This window comes from Myotis myotis, unplaced genomic scaffold (genome assembly GCF_014108235.1).
Source record: "Myotis myotis isolate mMyoMyo1 unplaced genomic scaffold, mMyoMyo1.p scaffold_m19_p_1, whole genome shotgun sequence".
Taxonomy (NCBI): Eukaryota; Metazoa; Chordata; class Mammalia; order Chiroptera; family Vespertilionidae; genus Myotis; species Myotis myotis.
This window is the reverse complement of record NW_023416313.1, coordinates 106,310,274-106,333,083: the sequence shown is the minus strand read 5'-3', so window position 1 is coordinate 106,333,083 and position 22,810 is coordinate 106,310,274. Positions and strand designations below refer to the sequence as shown.

Sequence of the window (22,810 nt, the reverse complement as noted above, 5' to 3'; positions counted from 1 at the left end):
CTTAACATTATTGATCGTCTATAATGTTCTTATTCCTTGTTGTGTTTTTAAATCAGAAGATAAGGTGAAAAGCAAAATTGTTTCAATTGAATTAAATGTCCTATTTATCTGTCCAGGCTGAGGAAAAAAAAAAAGGCAGGTCTCTTTTTTGCAGTATTAGGAGTGACAACCCATTATCTTACTGTTTTTATTGCTAAGAGGAATTAAATGGTTTGGTGCTGATATTGTTGGAAAACCCAAAAGAAAAAAAGGTGTTCTGGTGCTCCTTTACATCTTTATAAATATGGTTGGTGTGGTATGTCTACTTTAACAACAGCTTTCTCAGACTTCTCCACCTACTCAAAACCTGGCGACTTTAACCTCTATAAATCTGTTTCCTTGTATAGTGAGGGAAAGTATACACACATTATGAGATATTTTGAATATTAATATTAATGTTTTATTTGGTCAAGTTCTGAATTTGCTTTTAGGCAAACTGTTTCTCTTGCATGAGTCTCAAAAAGGAGATGGTCAGATAAGGGTTGTTTTGATGGACCAGAAATGAGTCAATTTAGGTGTAAATATTTGGGCTAGAACTAGATAAAATGAGAGTAGATGCCTGAAGTCTCTGTTATTTTCTTTAGCAGGTTATTGACTTAAAGGCATAGTAGCCCCTGCCGGGTGGCTCAGTGCATACGATCAGCCTGCGAACTGCAGGGTCCCAGGTGCACATGCCCGGTTTTGGAGTGTGCAGAAGGCAGCCAATCAATGACTCTCATCATTGATGTTCCTATCTCTCCCTCTCCCTTCCTCTCTCTAAAATCAATAAAATATAAAAAAAGGGCACTTCCTTTAAATATATATGTATATATATTAAAAAGGCATAGTAGCCCGACGTTAAAAACAATTGTGGATAAATATCAGAGGTCTCCTCACAGGGGTTCCAACTAAGAATAGATGACAGCGTGCCATCATCTGCAAGGGTCACATCAGCTGGGTTTTACCCGGACTCAAAAAAGAAGCCCTCAAAGCGCAGCCTAGACGTCACTCAAGGGCCGCCCAGTCTCGCGGGGTGGCGCAGTGGCCCCGCCCCCCAGCGCCGAGCCGGGGCCACGCCCCTGGGAGGGCGGGGCGACGCAGCGCCGCGGGCCGGCTCAGTAAAGCCGCGGCAGCGGGGGAAGATGGCGGCCGCTGTCCCACAGCGGGCCTGGACCGTGGAGCAGCTGCGCAGCGAGCAGCTGCCCAAGAAGGACATTATCAAGTTTCTACAGGACCACGGTTCAGATTCGGTACCAGAGGCGGCGGGCGGCCGGGCTGGGGCGGCCGAGGGACGCCTCACCCCCCCGGAGATGCCCGTGGGTTCCGTATCCCTCCGATCCCCGCCCTCGTCCCGCGGCCGCTGGCCTGGCAGGCCCGAGAGGCCTCGCGCCGGAGTCCCTCCCGCCCCTCGCCGGCCCTGCTTGCGGGCGGAGCCGCTTTGCCGCTGGGGGCCCGCTGGGAGCAGTCGCGTTATTAGAACCTCTCTGGGGCCCTGGCTTGAGGGCGGAGGCCGTGCACGAGGGAGCCGGGGGACGTGGGCGCCGCGCGGGCAGGGGCGGGGAGCGGGGCGGGGGTGAGACCTCTAGGGGTGCGGGCCGTTAGGGACCTGGGACGGGTGGGATTTCGGTGGGAACCATGTGTGCGACTTGCTTTTCTCATCAGTTCCTAATACTTAACACTAATGCATGTGATTTAAAAAAAAAAAAAAATCGTAGCTTTCGCTTCTAACTTTTAAAAACACGGACTCTTTACATGACCTTTTCATCTTTACACTGTGGACTTACATGTGCAATTCATGTACAGCGGCCTCCCGTTGTTATAAACAAGCGAAGAAGTCTAGTTCTCATTCTTTACAGGGTACGCCCTGCGTTTTTTCAGCTTAGTCTCCATCTTAACCATGTCTGGTCACAAGCAATTTCTTCAGACTCTTTTCCTTCCGAAATTAAGACCATTCCTACGTCTTGAATTGTTGAACGACTGTCCAGTTGGTTATGCCCGCGGCATCGCCCCCTATCAGATAGAAGCAGCAGTCTCTATCTGGTTTCTCTACAATTTTCTTATGCACTTCCAAGCTAGCATTTAGAAATATTGTGTCTGGGTTCTTTAGGAAGGTTGTAGATTTTCTCTTCGAGGGGAGTAGGATGATTCTCCAACTTCCATCGCCATGCTCCTGAACAAGCATCTTGACATCAGTAAATATTGGTACATCTACAGCAAGAGCTGTGCTCAGTGTTTGGGGCTACAAGGATGAAACAGAAAGACCGTGGTCCAGGGATACCGTTTTACCATTTTAGTGGAATTACTTTAAACCGATCCATATTTCAACTAGAATAGAGTAGACATATCATTTAGTAACATGTTATCCCTCAATACTGTGCTCCATCAAATTCTTGTAAACACGTCATTCCAATGTGGTATCCAGTGTAAAACTGGCTAATTTCAAGAGACTTGGAGATATTTTTATAACGTTCTTTTTAAAAAAAATATTGATTTTTTACAGAGAGGAAGGGAGAGGGATAGAGAGTTAGAAACATCGATGGGAGAGAAACATCCATCAGCCGCCTCCTGTACACCCCCTACTGGGGATGTGCCCGCAACCAAGGTACATGCCCTTGACTGGAATCGAACCCGGGGCCTTTCAGTCCGCAGGCCGACGCTCTATCCACTGAGTCAAACCGGTTAGGGCTATAACGTCTTTTAAGTGCATATTCTCCACTGTTCACGCACATACTTAAACCTATACTTGATATTCATCAGTTTATTGATCATAAGATATCAAGGAGATATTTATATGTTGGATATTTGGAGCATTTTCTAAAGAAATCACAAGAGCCCTAACCGGTTTGGCTCAGTGGATAGAGCGTCGGCCTGCAGACTCAAGGGTCCCAGGTTCGATTCCGGTCAAGGGCATGTACCTTGTTTGCAGGCACATCCCCAGTACGGGCTGTGCAGCAGGCAGCTGATTGATGTTTCTCTCTCATCGATGTTTCCAACTCTCTATCCCTCTCCCTTCCTCTCTGTAAAAAATCAATAAAGTATATTTAAAAAAAAAAATCACAAGAGTGCTGAAGCAAGTGATTATTTCTGTTTAATTAAAGTAGCCTTTCCCCATCAGCCTTTATCATTTAGAACATTTCTCTAGGAGTGGCAGAGAAAAAAATACCATAGGATAGTATTAGAAAAATTGCTTTATCAGAAGGTTCAAAGAGTCAGAGAACAACAAAAAGAAAATGAGGAATCAAGCAAGGCCCATAGGACAGTAAAGGAAGCATTAAAATCCCCATGTTACATGATTTTAAATTGAAGTTAAATAATTTTGATGATATTTCAATAGTATTTTGGTGTCCATTTACCAATTTAGTCTTATATTTGAGAGAAAGGTAATTATATTGTGGATTATCCTTACAACAACCCTCTGACATACATGCTGTGACTAATCTTCCACTATGATATAGAAACTGAATCTTTAGTAAAGCTTAGTCCCTTGTCTAAAACCAGCTAGGATTTTAACCCCGATGGTCTAACTCCACAGCCCATAAATGTAACCACTGTATATCTGACATTGTGTAGCAGTGCTGCTCAGCCTGCCAAGAATGCGTGACAGATATTGTGAGATAGCTCTGCCTAATATGGCTGGAGGCCCCCATTGTGCTAGGAGCACCTTTGCCCAGTTACCAAAGTGTGCTTGCTGTATAAATGTGCTTTTCTGTGAGCTCTGATATAGCACTCACAGTATAATATTACAGTCTAGGCATGTAAATCTTACAAGTACTCTATGTTTTTATCAATCTTTAAATTTTTTTGTTATGAAGTAGGGTATAAAATACAATATTTCATTTTTTCCATCATTAGTAGTACTATTGAAAACAATGACTAATATAAAGATCATTTTGTAATTTTAGACCCTTATATGAGGAAAATTGTTTTGACTAACCAGCTTTTTTCTTTATAGTTTCTTGCAGAACATAAGTTATTAGGAAACATTAAAAATGTGGCCAAGACAGCTAACAAGGACCATTTGGTTACAGCCTATAACCATCTTTTTGAAAGTAAGGTGAGTGTTACTGTATTTTACTAGGGACCCGGTGCACGAAATTCGTGCGCGGGGGGGGGGGGGTGGTGTCCTTCAGCCTTACCTGCACCCTCACCAATCTGGGAGCCCTCAGGGGATGTCCTACTGATGGTTTAGGCCTGTTCCCCGTGGTTCTCTGCTCTCTGTGGGGGCCCTGCGGGGGACTGCTTGCCCCTTGCTGCCATGGCCAGGGGCAAGCAGGGCCCTGCTGTCTGCTCGCTCACTGTGGGGGACTGCTGTCTGCTGGCGCACTGTGGGGGACGTTCCTGCCCCACCCCCGGCCGCTCGGCGCCTGCGCACATAGGCCCAGAGTGGCTGGGGGTGTTCTGGGACCCCGGCTGCTATAGGCTTACAGGCTCAGAGCGGCCTGGGTCCCGAGGACCCCCGTCCCTGGGACACAGGCCACTTGGTGCTGGCACACGTGCAAGCAGCCGCCCCACCCCTGGCACCCCTGTCTGCGTATGCAAAGTAACACACCATCTTTGTCAGGTTAATTTGCATACTCACTTCTGATTGGCTGTGGGGTGTTGTGAAGGTATGGTCAATTTGCATCTTTCTCTTTTATTAGTGTAGATTGCCAGAATATTATTTTGAATATTTCCCAAATTAAATTTGAATGCATTTATTTGCAGAATATATTGATGTTTTTGCACCTGCAAATTTTCTTAATTGTAACCCTAAATAGACTGGCTGTCAAATCTAGTGAGGCTAGTTTGCAGTTTAGCAGGATGTTTTGATATTTTGAAAGGGACCAGATTTTTAAAATAATTCTCTTGTCATTTAAGACAACAAATTATTATTTTTTTTCCCTTTTAACAAATTCTTAAGGGCACTGAAAAATTATAAATCCAAAGTAAATCCCATTTTATTAATGAACTTAAAGTAAGTTAGACTTATGCTGAGCCTTTAGAAAACCAAATTTTAAGACATTCCCTACTATGTGTTCACTATGAGATGACCATCTCCCACAGAAAAGAATATTAAGGAGTTGTTTGAATAATATTCATATCTCTAAGTTATGATTCTCCTTTCTGAATTTATATTGTGAGATGGTTTGAGAGTCGTAATGTGTTGATTAAAATGCTTTACATAAGATTCTTTGTTCTTAGGCAGTTTCTATTTATTTACATTTGAGTAGTGTAGCCTATATTCATGGTACAGGTAGATGTTCATTTAATTGAAGCTGCATATCTAGATGTCTCTCCTAGCTTTTAGCCAATCCTGAATATGATAAACATTAAAATATTTTCTCTACAGCGTTTCAAGGGTACTGAAAGTATAAATAAAGTGTCTGAGCAGGTGAAAAATGTGAAGCTTAATGAAGATAAACCCAAAGAAACCAAGTCTGAAGAGACTCTGGATGAGGTTTGTATATAATATTTTCTTATTTAGTTCTTTTATATATATATATATATATATATATATTTTATTGATTTTTTTACAGAGAGGAAGGGAGAGAGATAGAGACTTAGAAACATCGATGAGAGAGAAACATCGATCAGCTGCCTCCTGCACATCTCCTACTGCGGATGTGCCCACAACCCAGGTACATGCCCTGACTGGAATCGAACCTGGGACCTTTCAGTCCGCAGACCGACGCTTTATCCACTGAGCCAAACCGGTTTCGGCTTTATTTAGTTCTTATGTGAATTTGAGAAAAATATTTATTTTGCAGCCCTGATTTCTCATAATAAGGGGTAGTTGAATATGGCCACTTAACAGTAAGTCAAACACTAATTTGTAGTGTATTTCCCTAAGTGTACTGAATCAGAAAAAGGCCTAAGCTGTGGGGGCCTGGTGGGGAAGCCTAAGAACCAGTGCTTTACAGTCAGAAAGCCTTTCCTTTGATATGCCTCTAGCTTTGTGCTTTTTTTGTTGTTGTTGTTGTTTTAAATCCTCACCTTGGGATATTTTCTTTGATTTTTAGAGAGAGAAAGGGGGAGGGGGAGAGAGAGACATCAATGTGAAAAAAGAAACCTTGATTGGTTGGGGCTGGAGATGGGCCCTAAAGATAGGTATGTGCCCTGACCAGAAATCAAACCCGGGACCTTTCTGTGTACGGGATCATGGTCCTACCAAATGAGCCACACTGGCCAGGCCTAGCTTTTCTTTTTATATTGCCTCTATGTCTGTCCAGAACTTCTGAGCTTTCAAAGCTATTTTAAGATTCTCATTCTATAGCCAAGTTGGACTGAGTGAAAGAAACTTCATTTGGTTATTTTTAGCTTTTTCAAATGTACATAGTGTCCTTGGCAATAGAAATAGTCCAGTCCTTCCTGCAGGATATAAATTCATCTTCTAATCTTTACCAACCCAGGTTTTATATATTGGTACAAAGATGTGAAGACCCAGATAAAATCATTTCTGCAAATGGACAGCCTTCATGGAGCTAAGGACAGCTTTTAGAACAGCCTCAGTAGGGCCGAACTGATTATGATCTTGCCACTCATTCCCGGCAGTCTTAATATTAGTGATAATAACCTAATAATAATATTACTAGTTATTGTAAAGAGGTGTAGCCTATTGATAAGGTGAAGCATTTGGGTATTAGTGGAAAGAGTATAAATAAGATCAGGTATAGAAGTGTAAATGTTTTATGACTAAAGCTAGTTAATTTGCATAACCTTTTCCTGTTAGTTGAAAAGCAAATATTAATGTTTGTGGAAAGGTACACACAGCAATTTTGAGGTTTATCACAAGTGTATAATTTAATACATGTTATACTAGTCAAATATTGAGCAGCTAATAAGGTAAATAGAGGTATAATAATTACTAAAAGGGTTGTAAAGCAATTGGCAACATAGTTTACCTTACAGAAAATTAGAATAAGGGAAGTGTATCATTAAAAGGTTAAAAGAGACTTACAAATAAAAGTTAAAGGCAGTAAGGGCTGAAGACAATCCAGAGAGATCCTGTGAGGGTCCTAAACTATCTCTTTTTATTTATTTAAGACCTATTTATTTATTTATTTATTTTTGGATCCGTGAGTTAATGTCAGAACAACTAAAAATAAAGTGCAGGTGACCGCTATTCTTGACCATAATCTTATGTCATATAAACTGAGTTACTCCCACCGGTTTTCATCTTGCATTTGCAAATAGTAGCCTTCAGGGTTTTGTGATCATGTTCCTCTTAATGACATTTTTAAAATATATTTTTATTGATTTCAGAGAGGAAGAGAGAGAGAGAGCAAGAGAGAGAGAGAAAAACATCAATGATGAGAATCATTGATCAGCTGCCTCTTGCATGCCCCCTCCTGGGGATCGAGCCTGCAACCCGAGCATGTACCATGGACTGGAATTGAACCCAAGACCCTTCATTCCACAGGCCAACTCTCTATCCACTGAGCCAAACCAACTAGGGCAGGACTTCTTTTCATTTCATTTAGCTGGCCAGCCTGAACCCAATTATGTGCTCTCGTTGTCTTCCTAGCACCTGGATCCCATAGCCTCTGGGCCAGTACTTTGCTGATTCCTGCTGTCTGCTTTCTCTGTTCATGCCTAGTGACTACTGAACAGGACAGTGTAATTCTAGACTGATAGACTTCCTAAAGATTCTTGAGCATGGTATGGTTTGCAGAATATTACTTTAGAAAACTTACTAGAATAACTATTTGGGCCCTGGCTGGGTTTTCTCAGTGATTAGAGCACTGGCCTGGGGAAGGCTTAGTATGATTTTTTTTTTTTAAAGGATGTTAAAACCTCAGTATATTTTATATTGACTACATATTGAAATATGTTGAATGTATTGGTTTAATGTGGAACTAAACAGCTGAAAATTACATTTGTGACTCTCAGTGTATTTCTACTGGGCAGCATGCATGACATTCAGAGTCTTCCAGTGTCTGGCCCCTGCCCAGCTTCAGATTTACTATTTCTTTTTTTTTTTTTTTAAACACATTTTATTGATTTTTCACAGAGAGGAAGGGAGAGAGATAGAGTTAGAAACATCGATGAGAGAGAAACATCGATCAGCTGCCTCCTGCACATCTCCTACTGGAGATGTGCCCGCAACCCAGGTACATGCCCTTGACCGGAATCGAACCTGGGACCTTTTAGTCCGCAGGCCGACGCTCTATCCACTGAGCCAAACCGGTCTCGGCCAGATTTACTATTTCTATAGAAATACTCTTCAGCCACAAATGGCTGCTCATTGTCTACAAAACTGCCCTTTCCCACTTCCATCCTTTATTACTTACTTAGTGCCTCTTTTAATTTCCCTACTTGTCACTTCTATATCCACTTTATCTTAGCATCCTGTGCTTCCTCTACAGGCCTTACAACATATGTAATTATAGACATGTCTGTACTCTGCTAGAGGGAGGGCCAGTAACATGTCTGCCAATTCACCTATGTATCTCTAGTTTCTAACACATAGAACATGCTCAAATATTTCTTAAATTAATAATAGGAGCAGTTAGGTAATATATTCTCATTTTTAGAGGCTATGATGTGATCTAGTTCATTGTAATTGAATGATTACTCTCAAAGTCCCTTTATCTCTGGGTCTAGAAGTACCTAGGTCAGACCCAATCTTGGGAATATAGTTCTTTTCATCACTTTGGACTAAGAAATTGCTGCAAAGCCAGGAAATTACCTAAGAGCCAGGTTCATTCAAGCATATAACTCCAGAACAGCCTAAGAACTGATGTGACTTCTCACCATGAGCCAACCAGATTCTTGCAATGAAACCCAAAATCAGATTAAAAATCGGATTAAATAACTAGAGCAGCATTTCTCAAAGTGTGTTATGTAAGTCCCAGAAGTTCAAGATTGTTTTCCTGGCATCATTAAAACTTGTACATGTGTCTCCTACTTTGATTCACAGTATATATTATTAGCTAATGACAGCTTTGAGAAGTCTTGCAGAATGGAGGTATATTTAACTTTGAATCATGTTTTCCAAACTTAATTATATTAGGCTCCTTTTCTTCTAACAGTGTTAACAATGCCAAGGAACGAGTGATCCATAAAAGACACTTTGTGAAACACTGAATGGAGGCTATTAGTGGGCAGATGGGCACCTTCACTGTTAAGACTGAACCATAACTACCAAATGTGTGTTTGAATTATTATTCTAGGACCTCTAATGTAGATAACACAACATGTCCATGTAACAACAAATAGGAAAACAATAGAATGACATTAAGATTTAATTAAATGTAGTTTTTGTTCACTAATGAGACATTGCCTTTCAAATATTATGTAATTTACATATTCTCACATAATAAACTAGAGGCCCGGTGCACGAATTCATGCTCCAGTGGGTTCCTTTGGTCTGGCCTGTGGGATCAGGCCAAAACCGGCTCTCTGACATCCCCCGAGGGGTCCCGGATTGAGAGAGGGCACAGACCAGGCCAAGAGACCCCACCGGTGCACAATTGGGACCCGGGAGGGACTCCAGAGGTTGGCCAGCTAGGGTGAGACTGCGGGAGGGCTCCCAGACATGTTCAGCCTGTCTCAGTCTCAATTGGCCGGATAAGCAAGCTAACTTACCGGTTGGAGCATCTGCCCCCTGGTGGTAAATGCATGTCATAGTGACTCGTTGACCAGTTAACTGACTGCTCCCTGGTAGTCAGTGCATGTCATAATGAGCAGTTGAGCAGCCTTAGCATATCATTAGCATTAGGCTTTTATTATATAGAATATATGTAGTCATTCCATTTTGTAGCTTTAAATTTTTTTTTATTGCCCTAGCTGGTTTACCTCAGTGGATAGAGTGTCGGCCCAAGGACTGAAGTGTCCTGGGTTCGATTCCAGTCAAGGGCACAAACCTCAGTTATAGGGTAGATCCTTGGCCCTGGTTGGGGCACATGCAGGTGGCAACCAATTGATGTGTTTCTCTCACATTAGTGTTTTTCCTTCTCTCTGTCTTTCACTGCCCCTTCCACTCTTCCTGAAAATCAATGGGAAAATATTCTTGGGTGAGGATTAACAACAAAAAAATTCTTTTTTAAATTAAAATCCTTTTCCCCCAGCACAGCTGATGTCTCTTGGTGGTTGAGCATTTTCCTATAAACCAGATCATGGTTCAATTCCCAGTCAGGGCACATGCCTGTGTTTTGGGTTTGATCCCCAATAGGGGCCATGCAAGAGACGGCCAATCAATGATTTTCTCATCATTGATGTTTCTATCTCTCCCTCTTCCTTTCTCTCTGACATCAATAAAAATATATTTTAAAAAATTATTTCCAAATTTGGGATATGTCTATATATATAAAAGTTCAGCGACCGGAACGACTGGAATGACTGGTGGCTATGATGCGCGCTGCAGCAGCCAACCAGCCTGATCGGCCTCCCATCCCCCGGCCGGCCCGGCTCCTCGATTGGCCCCCAACACCCTGGTCAGAGGCAGGGCCCGCCCCCACCTGTTCATTGCCGCCAGCCCAGCCCCCAGTCGGCCCCCAACACCTTGATCGAGTGTGGGGCCAGCCGGCCAATGCCCGCGGTCCCTCCCCCCGCCAGCCCAGCCCGATGGGGCCCCATTGGGCGACCAGCCAGACCCCACCTGTGCACAAATTTGTGCACCAGGCCTCTAGTATTACTAGATTTTTCTCAAGTAACCATTTTTAAGCCATTTGGTTTTTCTGATATAAAAATAGCATGCTATTGCCCTGGCAGGTGTGGCTCACTGGTTAGAGTGTTGGCCCAAAGGGTCTCGGGTTCGATTCCCAGCCAAGGGCACATATCTGGGTTCTGCAATCGCTCCCCACCCCCAGTCAGGGAGCGTGCAGGAGGCAAGCAGTTGTGGCTCTCTCACATGGATGTTTTTCTCTCTCTCTCATTCCCTTCCTCTCCCTCACTTCCACTCTCTCTGAAAAAGCAATGGAAAAAATATCCTCAAGTGAGGATTAACAACAACAAAAATAGCATACTATTTTTATTTTATTTATTTATTTTATATATATATAATATATATATATATATTTTTTGTTTGTTTGTTTGTTTGTTTTGTTTTTTCTCTCTCTCTCTCTCCCAGAGAGGAAGGGAGAGGGAGAGAGAGAGAGAGAAACATCAGTGATGAGAGAGAATCATTGATCGGCTGCTTCCTGCACGTCCCATACTGGGGATCAAGCCTATAACCCAGGCATCTATCCTGGATCAGAATCAAACCGGGGAAAGGCCAGTGCTCTATCCACTGAGCCAAACCAGCTAGGGCACATGCTATTTTTAAGTACAAAATAACAGAAAAGGATAGAGAATACAGAATATAATTCAACACCTTGAAATAAACATATTTAACATTCCAGAATGTTTTCTCTTAACATTTTTATGCATATATTTATTTAAATAGTTGAGACATGACTGTAGTTAGAACTATTTGTTTTTCCCTTAATGTTGTAAGAATTTTTCCACTATTTTTTTCTTTTTATGTTTTCTTTTTTCCTTAGGATTTTTCCACTATTAAAAATATAAAATTTTATTATCATAAAATGTGGTTATTTTGCTATTATGGATAATAGTATATCTGCATAGGGTAACTGCATAAAAGATTTTTTTCCTAAGATTCAAATTACTTCTTGAGCATATATTTCTATAAATGGAATTACTTGTTACACTGTAAACATCTTTAAATTGTATTCCAAAGAGATGATTCCAGTTCACACTACTACCAGTAGACACCTGACCATTTATAGTGCCATAAAGTAAGCTTATAGTGGGAGTGTCAGAGGAGAAGGTAATGTTTACTTTTATAATGCACATTTTACTCAAGCTATAGATGTGACTTCCTTTTGATTTAGGATGGCCGCTTAGCTTTAGTTCAAAGTGCTAATCCTTAAAAGAGGATAGGGATTTTTACCCTATCCAGGCCTTACTTTTATCTATAAAAGATGGGGTAAAAACTGTCAGATTGCTGTGAAATTAATGAATTGACATAAGAAAATGACTTCTATAACACCTGATTTCCATATGTGCTTGTATTAGTAAAATAATTAAGAGCATGGGCTTTATATTCAAGCTGCCTGGTTTCCAATTCTGCTCAGCCACCTAGGAGCTGTAGGGCCTTAAGCAAATTACTTAACCACCCTACCCTTATGTTTTCTTATCAGCAAAACAGGGATAACAGTTACTACCTCACAAGGAAGTGAAAATTAAGTCAATTTATTGTAACAACTATGCATAGTGCCAGGTGGATACTTGAAATATTGGGGAAATCACTTTGTAAACTATTTTGCTATACACCTGAAATTGATACAAAATAATATTGAATGCAAACTATAATGTAAAAATAAAAAAAATTTTAAAGGAAAAAAAAACATAAAATGTAAATATAGAGTAGGAAAAAAAGGCAATTTTTAAAATAGATTTTTTTATTGATTTCAGAGAGGAAGGGAGGAGAGAGAGAGATAAAAACATCAATGATGAGAGAGAATCATCAGTTGGCTGCCTCCTGCACGTCCCCACCAGAGATTGAGCCTGCAACACAAGCATGTGCCCTGACCAAGAATGGAACTTGACCTCCTGGTTCATATGTCAACTCTCACCACTGAGCCACACCAGCTGGGTGAAAGAAAGGCAATTTATGTAAGGCATTTGGAATAGTGACTGGCACATAGGGCATTCAATAGATATTAACTATTAACATCAGTAAAGGTTATTATCACTATTACTTGGGTATAGTGGAAAAAATAGGGGTTTTCGATTCAAACTCAAGTTCATATTCATTTTCTACTACTCACTAGCTCTGTTGCATAAATTCCCGGGACCTCAGTCTCATCTGCAAAAATACAAGTAGGTGATACCTTCCTTCAGAGGATTGTTAGGATTAAGTGGGATGTTATGTGTTAAGTGACTGGTAAACAATAGGTGTTTAATATCTCTTACTTCCTTTCCCATTACTAAATGTTTTATACTATACGATTTCTATATATTAAATCTGTCTGAGAAATTGCTTTCCTCACAATATATGAATCACCATTGATTATATTAGCCTTTGGCTAAAAAAAATTAAAGAGACCCTGATAATCCTGCTTTGTTCTATGAAATATGCCTGTTATGGTAATGTCTGTAGATAATTTCATTCATTGTGTGAACTTTTCAAGTTCAGAAACAAATCCAACACAACTATTCATTCTAATTTTACATATATTAAAAATGTTTAGTAATGCTAAAACCACTGAAATCTTCAAGAAAATGTAACAATACTTTATTTAATGCCTTATGATTTTAATGGAATAGTAATATTTCTAACCTTGGGGAATAACTGGATTCATTTTATGGTTTGTTGAATAATTCACAGAATTGTCAAAAAAAAAAAACCCAAACTGGTTTCCGAGAAGCTGAAAGTTATTGGAAATTAAATTATAAACATCCTAGTTACTAATATTCTCATCACAGACTTGAAATGAGATAGTGACTTCAACTCATAGAGGTGGACCAAAGGCAAAATAGTTTACCAAATCTATGAAACTCTGTGACCAGACTTAGGTCACAGTTGGCTATTGATTGATTTTAGAGGGAGAGAGTAACATGTATTTGTTGTTCCACTTATTTATGCATTGATTGGGTGATTTTTTAAATTGATTTTGAGGGAGAGAGAAAGGGAGAGGGAGAGAAACACCAATGTGAGAGTGAAACAAGGATTGGCTGCCTCCTGCATACCACTGGAGATCAAGCCTGCAACCCGGGTAGGTGCCCTGACCTGGAATCAAACTGGTAACCTTTCAGTGCATGGGACAACACCCAAGCAACTGAACCACACCAGCCAGGGCTTGTTTGTTGATTCTCATATGTGCCCTGACCAGGGATCGAACCCACAACCTTAATGTATTAGGATGATGCTCTAACCATCTGAGCTACCCAAGCAGGGACAATTGGCTATAAGTATTCTGTCATCCTTCTAAAAGAAGGACATAAGTTAATAAGTATGTATGTATTGTCTGTCTTTGTTTTTAGGGTCCACCAAAATATACAAAATCTGTTCTTAAAAAGGGGGATAAAACCAACTTCCCCAAAAAGGGAGATGTTGTTCACTGCTGGTATACAGGAACACTACAGGATGGAACTGTTTTTGATACCAATATTCAAACGAGTAAGTCTAAATGTAATCTTATCTTTTTGGCTTTAAGGCATTATAAAATATTTGTAGATGAGCTGTTAGCAGTATCTTTTTGTTGGCTGTCACTTTTTTCCAGAAGTCTTTTGCACCTGTGATGTACTTGGAAGAGGTCTCTTCAGTTCACTGCTTATTGGCTGGGTAAATAAAGACCTCTTGGTCATTGAAAAGCAAAAACAAAGAAGCAGTATAGACTAAACTTGGTTAATGTCCCAAAGTTAGACTTTAGTATCCATACTAATAAATGGGTAATATGCTAATTAGACTGGACATCTTCTGGACGTCCTTCTGGACAAAGCCATGGTTGCAGGGGCAGAGGCAGAGGCAGTTAGGGACGATCAGGCCAGCGGGGGGGGAACAGTTAGGGAGCAATCAGGCCAGCAGGGGGGAGCAATTAGTGGGGCGATCAGGCCGGCAGACAGGTGAGTGGTTAGGAGCCAGCGGTCCCAGATTGTAGGAGGGATGTCCAACTGCAGATTTAGGCCCAATCTCTGTGGGATCAGGCCTAAACCAGCAGTCGGACATCTCCCGAGGGGTCCCGGATTGGAGAGGATGCAGGCTGGGCTGAGGGACACACAACACACACACACAGTGCACGAATTTCATACACCGGGCCTCTGGTCTATCTACACTAATAAAAGAGAAACATGCAAATTGGTGTCACTTCGCTACGCCCACCAGCCAATCAGAGCGGCTTTGCAAATTAACCCACAAAGGTAGTGGTTAATTTGCATACACAGGCCCGGAACAAAGACTGAAGGCTCCAGTCAGAGTGAAGACTGAAGACTGAAGAGGCTTGGCTTCTCTGCTGCAGCTGCAGCGAAGCCAAGCCTCACTGCGGCCGGATCAAAGGCCTGGGTCCCGTGTGCCAGAGGAAAACCAGTGCCGGCAGTCAGGGGAAGGCAGGCCTATTGCATGAAATTCATGCAGCAGGCTTCTAGTCCTATCTAATAATAGAGAAAAATGGTAATTAACCGTAACTTCGCTACCCTTCCCATTGGCTAATCGGCAAGATATGCAAATTAACTGCAAAACAAGATGGCGGCCGGCAGCCAGGCAGCTGAAGCGAACAGAGGCTTGCTTGCTCCACTGTTGGAGGAAGCCAAGGTTCCCTGCCTAACGCTGCCGGCCTCTGAACTGCAATGTAAGCAACTATGTTGCAATTATAGAACCTAAACAATCCCCAGAAACCTGCTTTCAGCTGGCCGGGCCTCAGAGCTGGAGTTGCAACAGTGTTTCAGTTATAGAACCCAAACAAACCCAGATCAGCAGCCAGGGTCTCAGAGCTGGAGACGAGCCTCAGAGCTAAAGCCGGCTCTCAGCTCCAGTGACAGCGATAGAAGGTAAATAAATCCCAGAATTAAAAAAAAAAGAAAAAAAGGAGAGGTTGGGAGCTTCAGTCACCTGCCAGCCTGAAAACGGCCCTCAGCCCCTCACTCAGACTGGCCAGGCACCCCAGTGGGGACACCCACCCTGAAGGGGGTGTAACCAGCTGCAAACAGCCATCATCCCCTCATCCAGGCTGGCCAGGCACCCAGGCAGGACCCCCACCCTGATCCGGGACACCCTTCAGGGCAAACCAGCCGGTCCCCACCCGTGCACCAGGCCTCTATCCTATATAGTAAAAGGGTAATATGCAAACTGACCCTAACAGCAGATGGACTGGGAATGACTGGTCACTATGACACACACTGACCACCAGGGGGCAGATGCTCAATGCAGGAGCTGCCCCCTGGTGGTCAGGGCATTCTCACATGGGAGGAGCTCTGTTCAGCCACAAGCCAGGCTGATGGCTGCCAGTATAGCAGTGGTGGTGGGAGCCTCTCCTGCCTCCTCAGCAGTGCTAAGGATGTCCGACTGCAGCTTAGGTCTGCTCCCTATTGGCAAGTGGGCATCCACCGAGGGCTGCCGGGCTGCCAGAGGGATGTGTGATTGCCATCTTAGGCCCAATCCCCCGGGGAGCGGGCCTAAGCCAGTAGGTGGTCATCCCCTGAGGGGTCCCATACTGCAAGAGGACACAGGTCAGGCTGAGGGACCCTCCCTCCCCCCCGGGTGCACAAATTTTTGTGCACCGGGCCTCTGGTCTAATCTAATAAAAGAGAAACATGGTAATTGGCGTACGACCGCTACCCTTCCCATTTGCTAATCAGGGAGATATGCAAATTAACTGTCAGCCAAGATGGCGGCCGGCAGCCAGGCAGCTTGAAACTAACATGAGGCTTGCTTGCCTCAGTGACGGAGGAAACCAACGTTCCCCGCCTGCGTTGCAGGCCTCTGAGCCTGCAGTTTGAAACATTTTAACAAATATAGAAGCTAAAAAAAAAAAAACCAGAAACCAGCTTTCAGCGAGCTGGGATCTCAGAGCTGGGGTCAGAGCTGGAGTTATACATTGTTTCAATTACCTACTTTCAGCAGCGGAGGCCTATGAGCTGGAGCCTCAGAGCTAAAGCTGGCCCAGAATTTAAAAAAAGAAAAAAGAAAAAAAGGAGCAGTTGGGAGCTTCCGTCACCCGCCAGCCTGAAAAAAGCCCTCAGCCCCTCACCCAGACTGGCCAGGCACCCCAGTGGGGACCCCCACCCTGAAGCATGTGTGACCAGCTGCAAACAGCCCTCAGCCCCTCACCCAGGCTGGCCAGGCACCCCAGTGGGAACCCCCACCCTGATCCAGGATACACTTCAGGGCAAACCAGCCGGCCCCCAACTGTGCACCAGGCCTCCATCCTATATAGTAAAAGGGTAATATGCCTCCCAGCACTGGAATCAGCGGAGCCAAGAGGCCTCCCAGCACCGGGATCAGCATTACAGGGCGCAGCGCCCAAACCCCCTGATCGCCCTGCGGCTCTGTGTATGACGGGGGGTGGGGCCACAACCTCCCTATCCGCCCTGCTCTGTTCGTGACAGGGGAAGGCGCCCCAACCTCCTGATCAGCCCTGCTCTGTGCCTGATACCGGGGAGCTCCTCAACCTCTGATCGCCCTGCGGCTCTGTGTGTGACAGGGTGCGGCACCCCAACCCCCTGATCAGCCCTGCTCTGTGTGTGACAGGGTTCGGCGCCCCAAACCCCCCCCCCCCCCACGGGCCCTGCTCTGTGTGAGACAGGGTAGAGCCATAACATCCCCATTGGCCCTGCCCTGAGTGTGAGAGTGGTGGCGTCCCAACCCCCTGATCCGCCGTGCTCTGTGTGTGACAGGGGGCAGTGCCCCAACTCCCCTATCGGCCCTACTCTCTGAGTGACAGGGGGGAGCTCCTCAACCCCCTGATGAGCCCTGCTCTGTGCATGACAGGGGGCAGCACCCCAACCCCATGATTGGCCCTGCTCTGTGCGTGACGGGGTGGCGCCGCAACCTTCCCATCAACCCTGCCTTGAGTGTGACGGGGCCGTGCCCCAACCCCCCAATCGGCTCTACCCTGAGCGTGACTGGGGGTGGCATCGCAACCTCCCGATCCGTCCTGCTCTGTGCATGACGGGGTGGCGCCCCAACTCCCCAATAGGCCCTGCTCTGAGCCCGACCAGGGGCTGCACCTAGGGATTGGGCCTGCCCTCTGCCACCCGGGAGCAGGCCTAAGCCAGCAGGTCGTTATCTCCCGAGGGGTCCCAGACTGTGAGAGGGCACAGGCCAGGCTGAGGGACCCCCTCCTTCCTCCCGTGTGCACAAATTTTTGTGCACCGGGCCTCTAGTATATATATAAAAGCCTAACATGTAAAGTGTCTCCTCGGGAGTTGGACCGACCAGGAGTTCGATCACTCAGTATGATGTGCGCTGACCACCAGGGGGCCGGCACGGAACGAAGGGCAGCTGGAAGGCCCCAATCGACCCTGATCACTGGCCAGGCCTAGGGACCCTACCCGTGCACAAATTTCATATACCGGGCCTCTAGTGTTAATGTAAAAAGCAGGATACCTTGCATTAGTGGTGTAAATATAGGTCCTTTCCCCTCTCCACTGTTTCAACCATAACCGTTTGGTGTTTTTTAATTACATATTTTTTTATTGATTTCACAGAGAAAGGGAGAGGGAAAGATAGAAGCATCAATGATGAGAGAATCATTGATTGGCTATGTCCTGCACGATCCCTTCTTAGGTATCAAATCCACAACCCAGGCATGTGTATTCCTGGTTCATAGGTTGACACCCAACCACTGAGCAACACCAATCAGGCCATAATTGTTTTTGTATCAAAAATTTTCTTTTAAAGTATTTTTTAAAACATATTTTTATTGATTTCAGAGAGGAAAAAAGGAGAGATAGAAACATCAATGATGGGAGAGAATCATTGATTGGCTGCCTCCTGCACACTCCACACTCGGGATCGAGCCTGCAACCCGGTCATATGCTCTTGGCCGGAATTGAACTCGGGACCCTTCAGTCTGAAGGCCAAACTCTACCCAATTCAGCTAGGGCAAGAATTTTCTTGGTAAATTACCTGGCTTTCTGCATTTTTTCTAAATGCACAGTATTATAAGTTCTGAAATCAAGTTACAGACTTAACCCTTTTCGGTCCAACGTGGAAGCCGACTTGACAGACCAGGCACTAGGAGCAGGTCCAACGTCAAGGCTGAGACACCGCAAACCGGTTCAACATTCAATCCCATCAATTAATTTGGACCAGACTGTTTGAATTCCAGAAATAAAATTGGACCGCAAAGGGTTAAATCCCTGTTTTCCCATTGCAACTTAATTTCATCATTAATTATAAGGAAAATTTGTTTTACAGGTTCAAAGAAGAAGAAAAATGCCAAGCCTTTAAGTTTTAAGGTTGGAATAGGCAAAGTTATCAGAGGAGTAAGTAAAAAATGGCAGTGTGTCAAGAGATTCTGGCACGTGCTACTTGTGGCATGGTACTATAAAGAATTAGGATTGGGGATATCATGAAAACAAGCTTTGGAGTATGACAAATTTGTGCTATCATCACTAACTGTTCTGGCACAAATTAGTAAGGTCTCTAGGTCTCAGTTTCCTCATCTATAAAATAAGGACTGTACAGCCTATCTCAAGGTTACTCAAAGATTAAATGAACATAATTTAAATCATGTAATATAGCAGAGACTCCAATATTCCAGCCTACCTCTTATCTTTTCCTTCAAAAATTAATTTTTAGTGTGTTTAGCTTTTTAAATTTCTTGTAGATTCTTGTAAGATGTTGCATGGCTGTTGTACCACTTATAACATGATCAATAAAGGTAAAATATCTGTTCCACTGAAGTACTAATAAAAGCAAGAGTTTGTTCTATAGCCCTCACCTCTCACAACTTAGGCTCAAACACCAGAAAATCTTTCAAACATAAGTATACCTTTATCCAACTTTCCCTGTGAGATAACAAGAAAACTTTGAAAAGGGGAAGTTAGCTGTACCTGACCACTGCAGTGTACAAGAAATGTAAGAGTAGTACTGATTATCAGCTTCATTGAATCGGGTTGTCATGCTAGGGCCTACTTATTTTAATTTGTCTTTACTCAGGACACCAAACATTAATAACTGAAACACATATTTAAATGAAGTTATAAGAACCTTCAGTGTATTTATCTTTTTAAGTCTTAAAATAGGATTCAATCATATCGAGGCCAAAATATAAAATAATTTGGAACTAAAGGCTTAGTTGGAAATAACCTTAATGCTACCTGATTATACTAAGTTGAGAGCAATTGTCAGGTTGAGCTATTTTTCTATTTTTATATCTAATTTGCTTACTGGTAAATTTCTTCTAGTTTACTTTCTTAATTTTCAGTATTTGGCACATCTCTCTGTCCCTTGAACTTCATGAACAGTTACATTTCAACAGAGTATACATTAAGTCATATTCTTCTATATCCTTTCAGTGTATTTATTTAACTATTTTTGGTAACTGGCTTTAAGATCCAAATTTGGACAAAATGTAGCAGCAATCCAGAAATCTCTCACTTTGAGTAGTTTCACCTTCTACAAAATATATTAATGCTCTAGCATGTACTTTGTCTTTAACCATTATGACTCCACTATTAACAATTTGGTAATCTTAAGATAGTTTTAGAGATAGTACTTGTTAGTTTATCCTTATAAAAATAATTTCAGAAATTTGTCCAAGGATATAATAGTGTAGCAAAGAAATTATAGTGCTAATAAACTAGTTTCCATGTTTCCACATTACAGTTTACAAAAGTGCTTTTACATTATATCATTTAAGGCATTTCAGTATTATATTTTAAAAAATGGTTTAATATATCCTTTTATCATTGAGGAAATAAAGGACAATGATTTGAGGACTCTCCCAAGGGCATTACCATTTATGACATAATGAAATCCAGTAATAAAATGTTTTTCTGTATGTAACCTTACCTGTCTTCTGATTCCACATGTATTTTTGAGAATCATTAGTTTGATTCTGTATTCTTGCCTTTAGTGGGATGAAGCGCTCTTGACTATGAGTAAAGGAGAAAAAGCTCGACTAGAAATTGAACCAGAATGGGCTTATGGAAAGAAAGGACAGCCTGATGCCAAGTATCCTTTTTTCCTTTGTAATTAAAGGAAATACACTAAAAAGGATCACCTGAAGGTATGAAAGATGCTATCTAGGTTAACCTCCAGATCAGGAATCCTGTTCAGACCGGAATTCCTGATTTAGATGCTTTTGTGTCAACACCTCCAATATAGACAATACTGGAGGCCCGGTGCACAAATTCGTGCACGGGTGGGGTCCCTCTGGGTGGCCTGCAGGGATAGGGCTGAAACCTGCAGTCCCACGCTGCCTACAGCTCCTACTTGCTTCTCCAGCTCATCCTGGCTCCACTGTGCCTGCCACAGGCTCACGTCTAATCAGTCCCTATCGGGAGAGGCTCATGTTGCAGTAGCAGCACTCACCAGCCATGAGCCCTGCATCTGGTGCCCTCCCAAGGGAAATGGCCTGCAGGATTGGGCTGAAACCAGCTCTCTGACATCCACTAAGGAGTCCCAGATTGTGAGAGGGCACCGGCCAGGCTGAGGGACCGAAGGAGGGCTCCAGGGCATGTCCAAGCCATCTCGCTCAGTCCCGATCCCAGCAGCAAGCTAACCTACTGGTCGGAGCATCTGCTCCCTGGTGGTCAGTGCATGTCATAGTGAGCAGTTGAGCAGCCATAGCATATTAGCATATTACGCTTTGGTTGTTCAGTTCTGCTGTTTGTTCTATTTGCATATTACCCTTTTATTACATAGGATTATGTATTGGTACAAAGTATTCAAACTTGAGCTGGAATATCCTTTCTTCCTCTTACTCATGCTCTTAATTTTTAAGATGTAAACTGTGAGATTTAAGTTTTCCTCTGTGACAGGCAATTGTTTGAAGGGTTTACTTTAAGAGTTAAGATGCCCAATACAAACAACTGTAGCATATTGTAGAATGCAGATATGTCTCATGGTATTTTTGCTACAGTGTAATTTCAGGCAATTATAAAAATGAAACACATGTTGGGGATTACCAGTTGTGAAATGAAGGAGAACATGGGTTCAACATGCTGTAAGCTTTTGTGATCAATACTAATGACAGTATACTTTTTTTCTGATAAAAAGAAAAAAAAGAGCCATGACTCCAGACCATTCCACCAGAACTAAATGGTTACTAACAGCTAAGTGGGAAGGTAGTTTTTTTGTTGTTGGTTCCATTCCCATTGTAAGTTTGGAAAAAAAGTTTTTGGAAGTCCTCTGTGGTCTTACCAATTAAAATTATTTGGGAATATAATAGTCTCTTCTAAGCCTATTAAAATGAGTTGGCTAGCTGCAGCTCTCTCTCTGTGAAGCATGTTAAGATCAATCAGATAAAAGTCACACTCTTCTCTAAACTCACCATTTTAAAACAGCAAATATCAGGTATTAACTCATATGAACTTTGATTTAATATATACCCACCTAGATTGAAAAAAAAATTTTTTTTTTTGAATACTGAATAACAAGTTTTCATTAAGTGGTTGCTAAATTGGGAGTACTAGTTAGGCATCCAGATAAGGAAGATCCCAGCCAAGCTAAAGCCTAGTCAGCCTATAATTTCTATTTACAAAGGGATCTCTATTAGGAACCACTATGCTTGGAATGCATTAGCCTATGAGTCAGCTACAAAGCCTTTTTCTTTGTAGTTAATTGCCAATATCCAGTCTACATAATTCTAATTTTAGACTAAGATTGGGAATGAGAAGCAATTTTATCATATTTACCTTAACTTCTTGAACAGAATCCCACCAAATGCAAAACTCATTTTTGAAGTGGAGTTAGTGGATATTGATTGAAACAGCAATGCTTCTGATCTAAAGACATCAGCCATAGCCTTGAAGAAAGTTACGTAACTAATTACAGCTGGTTACTATTGTTATGGAAGTGAACTGGAAAATTCATAGTTACGTTAGAACTTGTTTACTTTCTCCCAAAAATTAAGAAATGTAATCTGTTATAAATCCCTGCAGTTTAAAATATTTTACTACAGCTGTGTAAAGTACTGGTTAAGGAGAACTTTTCCTTTTACCTCATGTTGTAAACTAAAAGGCTCAATAAAAATGTACCGAATGTCTTGATTTGTTTGGTGTTAATGTTCTGATTAGGTTAACCAGGACTAAGGCTTCATCAAACCAGGGAGCAGCAGTCAAATTGTTTGGAGAGCTTTGCCAGACATTCATTTAAAACCTTTAAATATTTCTGTGTAGTGAGAAGATAAAAGCACAGAGA

The 22,810-nt window shown here is 42.6% G+C and overlaps 1 protein-coding gene across 2 annotated transcripts; it reads left to right on the top strand.

The window, feature by feature from the left end:
* The first annotated feature begins 1,109 nt into the window (after positions 1-1,109).
* FKBP3 (FKBP prolyl isomerase 3) lies at positions 1,110-22,659 on the top strand. 2 transcript variants are annotated; one of them, XM_036346951.1, is made up of 7 exons: positions 1,110-1,268; positions 3,971-4,072; positions 5,348-5,455; positions 13,987-14,122; positions 18,860-18,927; positions 20,523-20,620; positions 22,323-22,659. In XM_036346951.1, exons 1-7 carry the CDS (start codon positions 1,161-1,163, stop codon positions 22,375-22,377), a joined length of 675 nt encoding a protein of 224 aa, XP_036202844.1. In that variant the 5' UTR covers positions 1,110-1,160; the 3' UTR covers positions 22,378-22,659. The 2 variants fall into 2 exon arrangements, with proteins under 2 accessions (XP_036202844.1, XP_036202836.1); XM_036346943.1 differs by having other exon boundaries at positions 1,121-1,334.
* Positions 22,660-22,810: the final 151 nt, after the last annotated feature.